Source organism: Salvelinus namaycush, chromosome 9 (assembly GCF_016432855.1).
Source record: "Salvelinus namaycush isolate Seneca chromosome 9, SaNama_1.0, whole genome shotgun sequence".
Taxonomy (NCBI): Eukaryota; Metazoa; Chordata; class Actinopteri; order Salmoniformes; family Salmonidae; genus Salvelinus; species Salvelinus namaycush.
The window spans coordinates 23,366,542-23,380,918 of NC_052315.1; the positions used below are offsets into that span (position 1 = coordinate 23,366,542).

A 14,377-nucleotide genomic window follows, 5' to 3' on the forward strand; every position below is an offset into this window, starting at 1 on the left:
AAACTCGTAATGTAAGCACCGGCCAGCTGTGTGCACTTGTAAAGTTGTTATAATCCCCCTCCGTTTTATAAACAGGAAAATACATAATATAAAGCATCATGCACAAATAATATAGTTTACTTTGACATCCTGCCAAGTTGTCCTTTTATGGCAGTGGTTGACTGCTTTCTCACTCATCTGTTGATAAAACAGTTAAAACGCTGTATTTAAAAAAATGTCAAGCATAGCAGAGGGATATGTTCCATTATAAAACAATACCTGAAGTATATTTTTATGTATAGTAATAAATTAAATTAAATCAGTGTATATTAACAGCAGGTCTGGGAATTGAATAAGTAAAGTATAGGCTTCTCTCTTTTTAAATTCCTAATTTAAGATGCAAGGGGAATCTGCACAACATGAGTTAAAGGGATAGTTCACCCAAATTACAAATTAAATATTGGTTTCCTTAACCTGTAAGCAGTCTATGGACAAGGTATGGCAGCAATCTATGCTTTGGTTTAGTTTACCTGGCACTGTTTCCACATACGAACGTTTGAGCATTTGTGGCACAAATCCAATTCAAATATTAGCATTTTTTGCGCATTATGTTCAAATCATCTATAAGTGAATTTGTTGAGCTTCACAATCAATTTGAGATATTGTACTTAGAGATTATTTGGACATGACGCACGAACAATGTTAAAATCGGTCCCATGATTTGGCATGTTAAAATGTTAGCATGTGGAACAGTGCCAGGGAAACAAAACCAAAGCATTGATTGCTGTCATACCTTGTCTATAGACGGATTAAACCAACAGTGTTGGGTAGGTAACTTTCTAAATGTAGCAGTTACTAGTTACCTCTACAACATTTTAATCAGTAATGTAACTTTTGGATTACCCAAACTCAGTAATGTAGTACTTTCAGTTACTTTTGGATTATATTAGATGAAGACAAAAAAGGATCCATCAAATGCATTTGGTGTGTCATCATAGTGGTCTTTGACTTGTGGTCAGACTTGCTCAGGTAGAACAAACTTAAACTTGTGCTTTTTTCCAATGCTGATTTGAATGTCATTGACCAATGATGTATTTAAACCCTGGATTGCTGATGAGAGGTTTTGAAGCCACCGAAATGGTTATATAAATGGTCATAACAACACAGAAATGGTTCCAATGGTTTTTCTGCCATTAATTTTTCACATCGTGAATTTTACAAACACTTCAAATTAAGTGTGTGTTTTGTGTAGGCTTACATTGGTGTGACGTTTTGATAACCGTGTAATTCTCTCTCGGACAAGGTACGTTTTATCAATATATTCGCCTCAATTTACTTTAAAAAATTCAAAATGCTAATTAGCAACAGAAAAGACTACAAATTCAGCAAGACTACAAATTCCTGCAGGAAGATCCTGCACTTCAGCTACCGTTCACCACCAGATCAGAGGCCTGTACCCAATCCATGATGAATCCATGTGCTGTATTGAAATTAATTAAATAAAGTGTTAAACTTCTTGCGTACCCTTTCTCTGTCTTAGCTAGCCACTAACTACACTTTAGCTAGCTAGTTAGCAGAGCAGTAGACCAAAAAAATAGCCTAGATAATTATTTGTAAACCATGTCTACTTCAGACCTTAAGACAATTTTCAAGGATGAGCATAAGAGCTTTAAAAAGGGAGAAGACTACTATAAGTCTACTCATGTGGAGAAGTGCAGCTAAAGTGAGGGGCAACTTACCGGTTTGGTCAGGGCCAGAATGAGGGATAAAGTTTATCCTGTGTCGGTGAGTGTAGCTATTAAGTTCATTTTGAGCATCTTAGCACCACAATGTGTTCAATACAGCTGTCAACATTCTACAAGGAAAGAGCCACTTAATAAATTATATAATCATTGACCAGATTATCATGGATACATTCCAGTGTTGTCATTAATGAGAATGAATCAAAAAATGTATTGACATTCAGAATTGATTTTGTTTAGACATACAGCCTGTATTGTAGTTTCATGACCAGAGACAAATCTTCAAAGGCAAAGTATTTATTTATTCGGAGTGGTACATGCATTCACACAATCTTGCTTTATAGAATCTTTCCCACTCTATGTTTGATATGTCAAGTGTTAAAATCCCAAGTTACCAATTACAAATTTATGGAAAAACTGCACTTGTTCTATTGAAAATGACAGTTTATTAAATATTCTACATATGTAATCAATCAAATCAAACTTTATTTAAATAGCACATTTCTTACAACTAATGTGTTCAAAGTCACACATTGAAAGGCATGTGGCACATCCTTCCTCTTGCCAGGTCTCTATAGGTGACCAGGGGATTCTCTCTACCACATGGGAATGCCTCCGTGGAGCTCATACAGGTAGCCATGCAGCTATTTTGGCGGTTCACAATATCGGCCATATGGATGTGGAATGCGAGTGGAGGAAACCAGCCGTGCCCAACCAGGTGCCGACAATGGAGGACCTGTACCTGGCCGAAGACTACAACCCTCTGTCCTGAGAGCCCACAGAGGAGGATCTTCAGTGGCTAAGGAACCGTCCTCAGATCACAGTCGTTGGATGGGTTGTTGTCTGTAATGTGGGGCTCAGATAACAAAAAGGAGGGCATCAAGGCATTCAAAATGGCTATAGGGATGGATGTGCAGGAATCAGGGCTTTGGGTCACAGGGTCTGGGATCCTGGGTGCCCCACCAGATGGTCTGGTGAAGGAAAAGTGATGGAGGTCAAGTGTACCTATGGTGCAAGGGACCTTACCATTGAAGATTCAGTAAAGTCAAAGGATTTTCTCAGTGAAGACCATCCTTACTGGCACCATGCCAAGAGTGTGCAAAGCTGTCATCAAGGCAAAAGGTGGCTACTTTGAAGAATCTCAAATGTAAAATATATTTAGATTTGTTTAACTTTTTTTTGGTTACTACATGATTCCATATGTGTTATGTCATAGTTTTGATGTCTTCACTATTATTCTACAATGTAGAAAACGGTAAAAATAAAGAAAAACCCTTGAATGAGTAGGTGTGTCCAAACATTTGACTGGTACTGTATCTCTTACCCCCAGAATGAAAGAGTACATCACTTCCAGCAGATGTCCTTGCTGAGGGTGGCGTTGATCGTGCACTGCTTCTCGTGGGGTGAGCCTGATGTTCCGCATGTCAAGCCTCATGTCTAAAACATGGGGAAAAGGGGACATGAAGTCAGAATTTTGATGCAGCTACAAATGCAATGTTTTACACAATATTGTATCGTATTTGATGAGTTATTGACCTATCTGTCCTATCTGCTGTAGTCTCCACAACTGGACGCTCATGCTCGGATCACCCCGGCACAGGATGTCCATGCATCAGATGGTCCGAAGGATTTTTTGTTGGACTGGAAAACAAAGATACATTTAATCAATGATGGGTATTTTTCAATGCCGTATCAACATCTTTATCTGGACAGAAAATGCATTGTTTATCATAACACAAACCAGCCTTGGACAATGTGACAAGTGGTCCATCAACACCCAATCCTCATGCCTCATGCCTCATTGTTTGTTCTTGTTTCCCAATCATCAGTCTGGATCTTCCACTTATGCCATGGTGGATGAGCTTCCTTTTCTGGTAAATACAGGGCCCTTTCTCTTTCCCACTGGAAAATGGCAGCCGCAGACCCAAATGTTGTCACTGGGTTTCCGGTCCGCCCATCTGAAAGATAAAAAAAGATAAGTTACTTTTACTAGCTAGCTAAGTTGATTACTGATTAAATGTTAACATCTATATTAAAATACCATAGCCCACAGACTTGACCATAGTAACGGTAAAACAGACTGGGTTTTGGTCTATCTGCACATCTAAAATCCTAATATATGGATTGGACATTTCTGCTGGGATGGAGGAATTATATGGAACGCTCAACTAGATGATCAGGACAATTTTAGGGTACTATTTGCCTGAAGAGGTGAAGTATTGCGATGAGCTACACAACTGTACTTCTGATTCTAATTCTCAAGAGGAAAGTTAAAACCGTTAGCCGTGAAGTCACTGAAAGGGACTGACATGCAGGGATGTAACATAAGGATTTTGGGCACCGGCCAGCCAACCATGATTTCTACATTCAGGTCCTAAATCTTTGGCATGTGATGTTTGTAAAGGCTAAATTTCACTGCTGTGTCAGGCTAGTTTGGCACATGTTCTACTAAGTATTTCACTGCTGTGTCAGAAAAGTTCTAGCCTCAGGCTAGCTTAATTTCCATCCCTGCTGATATGTATAACTGACTTCACAGGTCATTTGATTCGTCATGTACAAAGGCACTCATGGAACAAAAACGTTGGTGTTTTGTATGGGGAAAACATTGAGCACACAAGTCCTTTGAGAGCTAGCTAGCCAACTTTACCTGATGTAGCTAACTAGTCGACCAAGGTGCCTAACTAGCTAGGTAACCTGGTGATATTTAGCTAGCTAGCTAGCTAGTTAACATTAGCTCACCGTTTGTTTAGTCAGACTTTTGTAAGTGGTGACATGCTAGCTAACCAACTATCCTTGCCCTGGTGCTGGCCTAATGTTAGCTAGCAAGTCTGACTACACGACTGGTGAGAACATTAACTAGCGAGCTAAATATCCTTTCCTGGTAGGCTAACGCTAGCTAAATCAAAATCAAATCAAATGTAATTGTCACATACACGTGTTTAGCAGATGTTGACAAAAGTACACATCCAGATAAAGAAATATCTCTTAATAACAAGGGGTTCAATCTTTTTCCAATTTTCTCTACAATAGGAGAGACATTTTAATTGGCTCTTTCTTTCTGATCTTTTCAAACTTTAATACCAAAATATGTGATCACATATTTTACAGGAATATTACATATTGAACCTTGTAAAAGTCTACAAATGAAATAAAGCTATCTTCCATAATGTGCTTATTGTAGTCTATCAATTCCCATAGTAGTCAGATATTATTACATATACAGTTTAAGTGGGAAGTTTACATACACCTTAGCCAAATACATTTAAACTCAGTTTTTCACAATTCCTGACATTTCATCCTAGTAAATATTCCTTCTCTTAGGATCACCACTTCATTTTAAGAATGTGAAATGTCAGAATAATAGTAGAGAAAATGATTTATTTCAGCTTTTATTTCTTTCATCACATTCCCAGTGGGTCAGAAGTTTACATACACTCAATTAGTATTTGATAGCATTGCCTTTAAATGGTTTAACTTGGGTCTAACATTTCAGGTAGCCTCCCACAAGCTTCCCACAATAAGTTGGGTGAATTTTGGCCCATTCCTCCTGACAGAGCTGGTGTAACTGAGTCAGGTTTGTAGGCCTCCTTGCTCGCACATGCTTCTTCAGTTCTGCCCACAAATTTTCAATGGGATTCAGGTTAGGGCTTTGTGATGGCCACTCCAATACCTTGACTTTGTTGTTCTTAAGCCATTTTGCCACAACTTTGGAAGTATGCTTGGGGTCATTGTCCATTTGGAAGACACATTTGCAACCAAGCTTTAACTTCCTGACGGATGTCTTGAGATGTTGCTTCAATATATCCATATACATTTTCCTGTCTCATGATGCTATCTATTTTGTGAAGTGCACCAGTCCCTCCTGCAGCAAAGCACCCCCACAACATAATGCTGCCACCCGCGTGCTTCACGGTTGGGATGGTGTTCTTCAGCTTGCAAGCCTCCCCCTTTTTCCTCCAAACATAATGATGGTCATTATGGCCAAACAGTAATTTTTTTGCTTCATCAGACCAGAGGACATTTCTCCAAAAAGTCTGATCTTTGTCCCCATGTGCAGTTGCAAACCGTAGTCTGGCATTTTTATGGCTGTTTTGGAGCCGTGGCTTCTTCCTTGCTGAGCGGCCTTTCAGGTTATGTCGATATAGGACTTGTTTTACTGTGGATATAGATACGTTTGTACCTGTTTCCTCCAGCATCTTCACAAGGTCCATTGCTGTTGTTCTGGGATTGATTTGCTTTTTCGCACCAAAGTACATTCATCTCTAGGAGACAGAACGCGTCTCCTTCCTGAGCGGAATCACGGCTGCATGGTCCCATGGTGTTTATACTTGTGTACTATTGTTTGTACAGATGAACGTGGTACCTTCAGGCGTTTGGACATTTTGGAAAAACAGACTTGTGGAGGTCTCCAATTCTTTTGCCTGATTTCTTTTTATTTTCCCATGATGTCAAGCAAAGAGGCACTGAGTTTGAAGGTAGGCCTTGAAATACATCCACAGGTACACCTTCAATTGACTCAAATGATATCAATTATTCTATCAGAAGCTTCTAAAGCCATGACATCATTTTCAGTAATTTTCCAAGCTGTTTATAGGCACAGTCAACTTTGTGTATGTAAACCTCTGACCCACTGGAATTGTGATACAGTGAAATATAAGTGAAATAATCTGTATGTAAACAATTGTTGGAAAAATGACATGCACAAACTAGATGTCCTAACCGACTTGCCAAAACTATAGTTTTGTGGAGTGGTTGAAAAACAAGTTTTAATGACTCCAACCTAAGTGTATGTAAACTTCAGACTTCAACTGTATGTCTGCCCTTCATAAAACCAGACTGGGTATCATCAGTGATTTGGTCAATACCTTTTTTAAGTATTTCTGCAAAGATGGATGCAAGTAGCTTTCCATCATTGTTCATTAATGTGATTGGTCTCCGATTTTCTCACATCATAGATTTTTGTTTGGTTTAAGGATTACAGAACTGAGGCCTTTTGTCATAGAAACAAGCAGGAATCCTAAATCAATTGCCTCCTTAAAGACATTACATATAAATTCAACAATATCCTCATGAAAATATCTATAGAATTCCCTAATAAGGCCATCATTTGCTGGAGATTCTTTTTTTACATTTCATTAATTGAAATAAATGAATCACAAGACTTACAGTATTGAAGTCTTCATCTATGAATTTTGCATAGTATTTGACAGTCTAGAAAAGCAGAAATCAAATCAAATTGTATTTGTCACATGCGCCGAATACAACAGGTGTTACATGGAAATGCTTACTTACAAGCCCTTAACCAACAATGCAGTTTAAGAAAAATACCTACAAAAATAAGAAATAAAAGTAACAAATAATTAAAGAGCAGCAGTAAAATAACAATAGCGAGGCTATATACAGGGGGTACCGGTACAGAGTCAATGTACGGGTGCACCGGTTAGTCGAGGTAATATATACATGTGGGACAGGCATCACTAGTAGGACAGGCATTACTGGTGTAAAGATTACCATAGATTTCTGAAACATATTTAGAAATATCTTTGAGGTTTTCGTTTTCTTTGCAATCAATATTAAGCTTATTAGTAGAAGAAAAATTCGGATTTTTTTCCTCTAAATTGTAAAAATGTTGACATTTTTGACCTTCCTCCAACCATCTCCTTTTTGATCATACAAATGCCCTTTTGCTCTCTCTTTGTACATTCAGACCCTTTCTTTATTCATCAAGGTCCACCATAGAGATTAGAGAAAGTATTTATTGCATGAGTCTCTTGTAGAAAGTACAAGTCTGCATTAAACCGTTTGCAAAACAGGAAAATATCCTTATGTTTGAGTAAATTACGGATACCCCTGACATTAATTGAACAAAGAGATAAAGACACAAACTTCAACCAACAACCTTATGCTAATATAAGCCTTTCCCAAGGATATGTAACTCAGAAGGATTCCCATTTTTAACCCAGTCTTTTTTATTCAAATGTTTGTGCTCTGGCACCCCAATGGTGGAACAAACTCCCCCACGACGCCAGGTCAGCGGAGTCAATCACCACCTTCCGGAAACACCACCTCTTTAAGGAATACCTAGGATAGGATAAAGTAATCCTTCTAACCCCCCCCCCCCCCTTAAAAGAGTTAGATGCACTATTGTAAAGTGGTTGTTCCACTGGATATCATAAGGTGAATGCACCAACTTGTAAGTCGCTCTGGATAAGAGCGTCTGCTAAATGACTTAAATGTAAATGTAAATGTTTGTGTAAACCCATTTCATGAAGCTCCCGACAAACAGTTATTGTGCTGACTTTGCTTCCAGAGGCAGTTTGGAACTCGGGAGTGAGTGTTGTAACTGAGGATAGACGATTTCTACTCGCTATGTACTTCAGTACTTGATGGTCCCATTCTGTGAGCTTGTGTGGCCTACCACTTTGCAGCTGAGACGTTGTTGCTCCTAGACTTTTCCACTTCACAATAACAGCACTTACAGTTGACCGGGGCAGCTCTAGCAGGGCAAAAATTTGACGAACTGACTTGTTTGAAAGGTGGCATCCTATGACGGTGCCACGTTGAAAGTCACTAAGCTCTTCAGTAATGCCATTCTATTGCCAGTGTGTGTCTGTCAGCAATGGGTGTGGCTGAAATAGCCAAATCCACTCATTTAAAGGGGTGTCCACATATGTTTCTATATATAGTGTAACTTAATTTAGTTATACAATGTATTTGTGACAAATCATTCACTAAACCATAAACCTCAACTAAGTCCTGGAATAAATAATGTGGAAATTGAGCAAGTTGAGGAGACTAAATTGCTTGGAGTAACCCTGGATTTTAAACGGTCATGGTCAAAACATGTTGATACAACAGTAGCTAAGATGGGGAGAAGCTGCTCTGCCATTTTAACAACACTATCAACAAGGCAGGTCCTACAGTTTTATCACACCTGGACTACTGTTCAGTTGTGTGGTTAGGTGGCACAAAGAGAGACCTCGTAAAATAATTACAATTGGTTTAGAACAGGGCAGCACGGCTGGCTCTTAACTGTACACAGAGAGCTAACATTAATAATATGCATGTACACTGCTCAAAAAAATAAAGGGAACACTTAAACAACACAATGTAACTCCAAGTCAATCACACTTCTGTGAAATCAAACTGTCCACTTAGGAAGCAACACTGATTGACAATAAATTTCACATGCTGTTGTGCAAATGGAATAGACAACAGGTGGAAATTATAGGCAATTAGCAAGACACCCCCAATAAAGGAGTGGTTCTGCAGGTGGTGACCACAGACCACTTCTCAGTTCCTATGCTTCCTGGCTGATGTTTTGGTCACTTTTGAATGCTGGCAGTGCTTTCACTCTAGTGGAAGCATGAGATGGAGTCTACAACCCACACAAGTGCCTCAGGTAGTGCAGCTCATCCAGGATGGCACATCAATGCGAGCTGTGGCAAGAAGGTTTGCTGTGTCTGTCAGTGTAGTGTCCAGAGCATGGAGGCGCTACCAGGAGACAGGCCAGTACATCAGGAGACATGGAGGAGGCCGTAGGAGGGCAACAACCCAGCAGCAGGACCGCTACCTCCGCCTTTGTGCAAGGAGGAGCAGGAGGAGCACTGCCAGAGCCCTGCAAAATGACCTCCAGCAGGCCACAAATGTGCATGTGTCTGCTCAAACGGTCAGAAACAGACTCCATGAGGGTGGTATGAGGGCCCGACGTCCACAGGTGGGGGTTGTGCTTACAGCCCAACACCGTGCAGGACGTTTGGCATTTGCCAGAGAACACCAAGATTGGCAAATTCGCCACTGGCGCCCTGTGCTCTTCACAGATGAAAGCAGGTTCACACTGAGCACATGTGACAGACGTGACAGAGTCTGGAGACGCCGTGGAGAACGTTCTGCTGCCTGCAACATCCTCCAGCATGACCGGTTTGGCGGTGGGTCAGTCATGGTGTGGGGTGGCATTTCTTTGTGGGGCCGCACAGCCCTCCATGTGCTCGCCAGAGGTAGCCTGACTGCCATTAGGTACCGAGATGAGATCCTCAGACCCCTTGTGAGACCATATGCTGGTGCGGTTGGCCCTGGGTTCCTCCTAATGCAAGACAATGCTAGACCTCATGTGGCTGGAGTGTGTCAGCAGTTCCTGCAAGAGGAAGGCATTGATGCTATGGACTGGTCCGCCCGTTCCCCAGACCTGAATCCAATTGAGCACATCTGGGACATCATGTCTCGCTCCATCCACCAACGCCACGTTGCACCACAGACTGTCCAGGAGTTGGCGGATGCTTTAGTCCAGGTCTGGGAGGAGATCCCTCAGGAGACCATCCGCCACCTCATCAGGAGCATGCCCAGGCGTTGTAGGGAGGTCATACAGGCACGTGGAGGCCACACACACTACTGAGCCTCATTTTGACTTGTTTTAAGGACATTACATCAAAGTTGGATCAGCCTGTAGTGTGGTTTTCCACTTTAATTTTGAGTGTGACTCCAAATCCAGACCTCCATGGGTTGATAAATTTGATTTCCATTGATCATTTTTGTGTGATTTTGTTGTCAGCACATTCAACTATGTAAAGAAAAAAGTATTTAATAAGAATATTTCATTAATTCAGATCTAGGATGTGTTATTTTAGTGTTCCCTTTATTTTTTTGAGCAGTGTATATCTCTCATGGCTCAAAGTGGAAGAGAGATTGACTTCATCACTACTTGTTTTTGTAAGAAGTGTTGACATGCTGAATGCAGCGAGGTGTCTGTTTAAAGCACACAGCCCGGACACCCATGCATTCATTACCCACAAGACATGCCACCAGAGGTCTCTTCACAATCCCCAAGTCAAGAACAGACTATGGGAGGTGCACAGTACTACATAGAGCCATGACTACATGGAACTATATTCTACATCAGGTAACTGATGCAAACAGTAGAATCAGATTTTAAAAAACAGGTAAAAATAGACCTTATAGAACAACAGGGATTGTGAAGAGACACACACAGGCACAGACACACATACACATGATAAGACACGCACATACACATGGATGTTGTATTGTAAATATGTGATAGTGGTGTAGTGGCCTGAGGGAACAAACTAAATGTTTTGGGTAAAGTGTTATGAAATGTAATGTCATGAAATATTTTTAATTGTATATAACTGCTTTAATGTTGCAGGACCCCAGGAAGAGTAGCTGCTGCCTTGGCAGGGATCCTTAAGAAATACAAATACAAATACACAGTCATTTTTTGAAACTTGAGGATGATTTGGACATGATTTGGCCAAACACATTTAATTAAATAACAAAAAAAGTGCAAATTGTAGCCACTTATATCCCTTCATAGTTTGTTTGTTTAAGCATGACCATCATCCACATAGGCCTACCTAATTTTTGACCAAATGTTTTGTGTCAGCACTTGGGGGGGTCACCCCACATGTAATCAGTTACTCAACAGTAACTTTGTAAACCAATGTGTAATTTTGTAATTTGGGTGAACTATCCCTTTAAAATAAAATGGTTAAAGTTATTTTCCTTTTATACACTTTGTTTTTATTTCAAGTAACCCACAGCAACTCCCAGAAAGAACTCGGCCGTGTTTGCTTGTTCTCTCTGTGTGAGCAACTTTCAGCGTCAAGGGTGGACGTGATATTTCAAACATCAGATCAGTGCGTTTATGTATTGGGTGCCCGGAAATTTTTCCAAATAAACACAGCTTGATTCAACTTGGGTGGGCAGACTTATCAACAGACTAATTCTATAAACAAATGTGGGAATAACCAAGAACACCATTGGCTGGTAGGCCTACGCAGGGGACACGCGGTGAGAGAGCTGGGGCTTTCAGCAATGAAATTTTAATTAATGTGGGTGGGCTGAGAACACAACCAGTGTTTATGATAGACAATTTATTTTCCAATGAAAAGTCAACATAAAACATGTTAAACAATTATTTAACATTGTTTGACTCATGAGGCAGAGACACTGTGGGATCCCATCATTCCAAGAGCAGCTCTCCCCACGAGCTGAAGTTCCTTGGGAAGCAGATAGCGCTCCAGCATCATGAGCCTTTACCACAGCCGAGTGCTTGGAGTGCCACCCTCGGCGCTCAATTTCCCCAATTCGTCCCTGATTTACTTGTATGGAGGCGACGGCGGTACCATTCTTCCCGCTTTGGGCTTCGTCCCAACTCGGCAGGAATCTCTGCAAAAACCTCCGTACAGCTACATTGCACTTATCGCTATGGCCATCAAGAGCGCACCAGACAAGCGCGCAACGCTGAGCGGCATTTACCAGTTCATAATGGACGGCTTCCCCTTTTACCATGACAACAAGCAGGGCTGGCAGAACTCAATACGCCACAACCTCTCTCTAAACGACTGTTTCATCAAGGTACCGAGAGAGAAGGGCCGTACCGGGAAAGGCAGCTACTGGACTCTGGACACCAAATGTCTAGACATGTTTGAGAACGGGAACTATAGACGGAGGAAGAGAAAACTAAAGGTCCAAGAGACTGCAGAGTCCAAAACTACTCACAAGAGGAAAAGAGGTCCAGTCTCCACGAACCCGTCAGGATCTAACGTTCCAGCTGATGCTCACCTGAGGAGGATGGGTAGGCCTATGTCAGCTGGAGATTGCGCTGTGGTGGGCACGGAGGTGGAACAACAACATAGACATTTTGAGAAACGTAGTTCAGATTTAAAACATGTTCTTGGTGAGTTCAACAATGTTGGGATGCAGCAAAGTGGGTCTGTCCATGGCCAAAAATGTAATGTGCAGAATCAAATCCAAACTGAATCCATGCAGGACATGTATGGCACACAATCAACTGACGCGCGACACGGTCCAAGGTGCATACCCGTTCAGGAGCACAGGGTCTGTTTGGACACAGCTCATCTGTCAGGAGCGCCTTCCCTCCATGCGAGTGAAGCAGACAACACTAGACTAGCCTTTGATGGGAGGGAGTATGGTCCTCCTATCCTGTCCGGTTGCACGGAGAACTTGAACTCATCTATGCTGTGTAGAACAATGGAAATTATACCCACTGTCCCTAGCAGAGCAACGGACAAATCCAAAGGTTTTAGCATAGACAGTATCTTATCAAAAAAGGGAAACCAAATGCACAAAAGCAGCTTTGGTGTAACAACAGAGACAGGCTTGTACCCCCAAAGTCACCAATTCAAGCTGATGGGATTCCCGCTTTGCCCTTACTTATCGCTCACATGCCCTGAGAAAGTTCTACATTTTAAATAGGCAGAGTGTAAAGCTAAAAAAAATAGGAAACATCTGAATAATAATATAATGGGAACATCTCAAAAATAAATAAAATATATTGCAAGATATTACGCGCGAGTGTCACCATTTTGGTACAGTGGGAAGAGAGAATATGACTTCGACAAGTATCTTTTTCAGGCGCCAATAAAGACTGTGATTAAAAAATGATTGTGATTATGGTTATTATAGGCTAACTTCTCTCCCGAAGTGCAGCTGTGCATAAAATACCATTGCAGGTCCTCTTTCAGTTGATTTATCGCCATGAGAGAACAGTTAATAAAAGCCCAAGAGTGTACGGATGTTGTTTTAGTAAATGTAAATGTTTAGGAAAACTATGGTTTATATGTAGGAGCTCTGAGCTTGTCATCTGAGTGCCTGCCATTTGACTGTTGTGTGTGTTATATTCTGTGCTGCTTCTCAGATGTTGAATTTAGATGTTAAAGTGGAAATAGTTTTTTAGAAGTTAGTTGAAAAAAACTTCTGTAAATTATTATTATTTTTTCCATATTGAACGTAAAATAAAAGTGTAATAAACTAAAAAAATACATTGCAAGTCAGCTTGATTTTATTCCATGAAAATAGACATAAGTAAATTGAAAAGAAAGGACAGTACAAAGTAACACATTCAATCTTAGCCTATTAAACTTAAAGATCATTACAGTCATGTACTCTTTATTATAAACTGGGTGGTTCGAGCCCTGAATGCTGATTTGTTGAAAGCCATGGTATATCAGACCATATACCACAGGTCAGGTATGACAAAACATGTATTTTTACAGCTCTAATCGCCTCAGGACACCTGTATCCAGGCACTCCGCGTTGCGTTGTGCTTAAGAACAGCTTTTCGCTGTGTTATATTGGCCATATACCACACCTCCTCGGGCCTTGTTGCTTAAATATAGTCCTGCAGCTGGTTTTCAATGTTCTTCCTCATAAACAGATTTACACCTTGGAATAATAAACCAAAATTCTGAAGGGAAAAGTGAAACATTTTTAATAACCCTGCACTGCATACTACATCAGGATTAGAGCTATGGGCACTAGTAAACATGCATTTGTTTATCAGTTAAACAAATTCCCCATTGCAAAAAGTGCTGTTAACACAAATACTGAATCAATCAGAGCATTGCCATCTGTTTCCTTGAGGCCACATTTGATTTACAGTGAATTAAAGTTGTTATGGTATTGAACTGTAAAGTTTCATACTGTATAAATAAGCAGTGGTAGGGGTTTCTATGTCACCTGCATGAAATCAGAGCATTATTGACAACATAATCATGAAATATCTGACAAAAAAACTCAGACTTCTAAATATAGCTTACATTTATATTCCTCTGAAACCTTCACTGTATACTTTGAGAGTGGAAATCAGGAATGCATGTAGAAATAAATAAACTTCCCAA

At 40.5% G+C, this 14,377-nt stretch overlaps 1 protein-coding gene across 1 annotated transcript; it reads left to right on the forward strand.

Moving 5' to 3' along the window:
* Positions 1-11,718: 11,718 nt before the first annotated feature.
* LOC120053432 (forkhead box protein I2-A-like) lies at positions 11,719-13,416 on the forward strand. The gene has a single exon (XM_039000559.1). The coding sequence runs from the start codon at positions 11,763-11,765 to the stop codon at positions 12,951-12,953; it is 1,191 nt and encodes a 396-aa protein (XP_038856487.1). The 5' UTR covers positions 11,719-11,762; the 3' UTR covers positions 12,954-13,416.
* Positions 13,417-14,377: the final 961 nt, after the last annotated feature.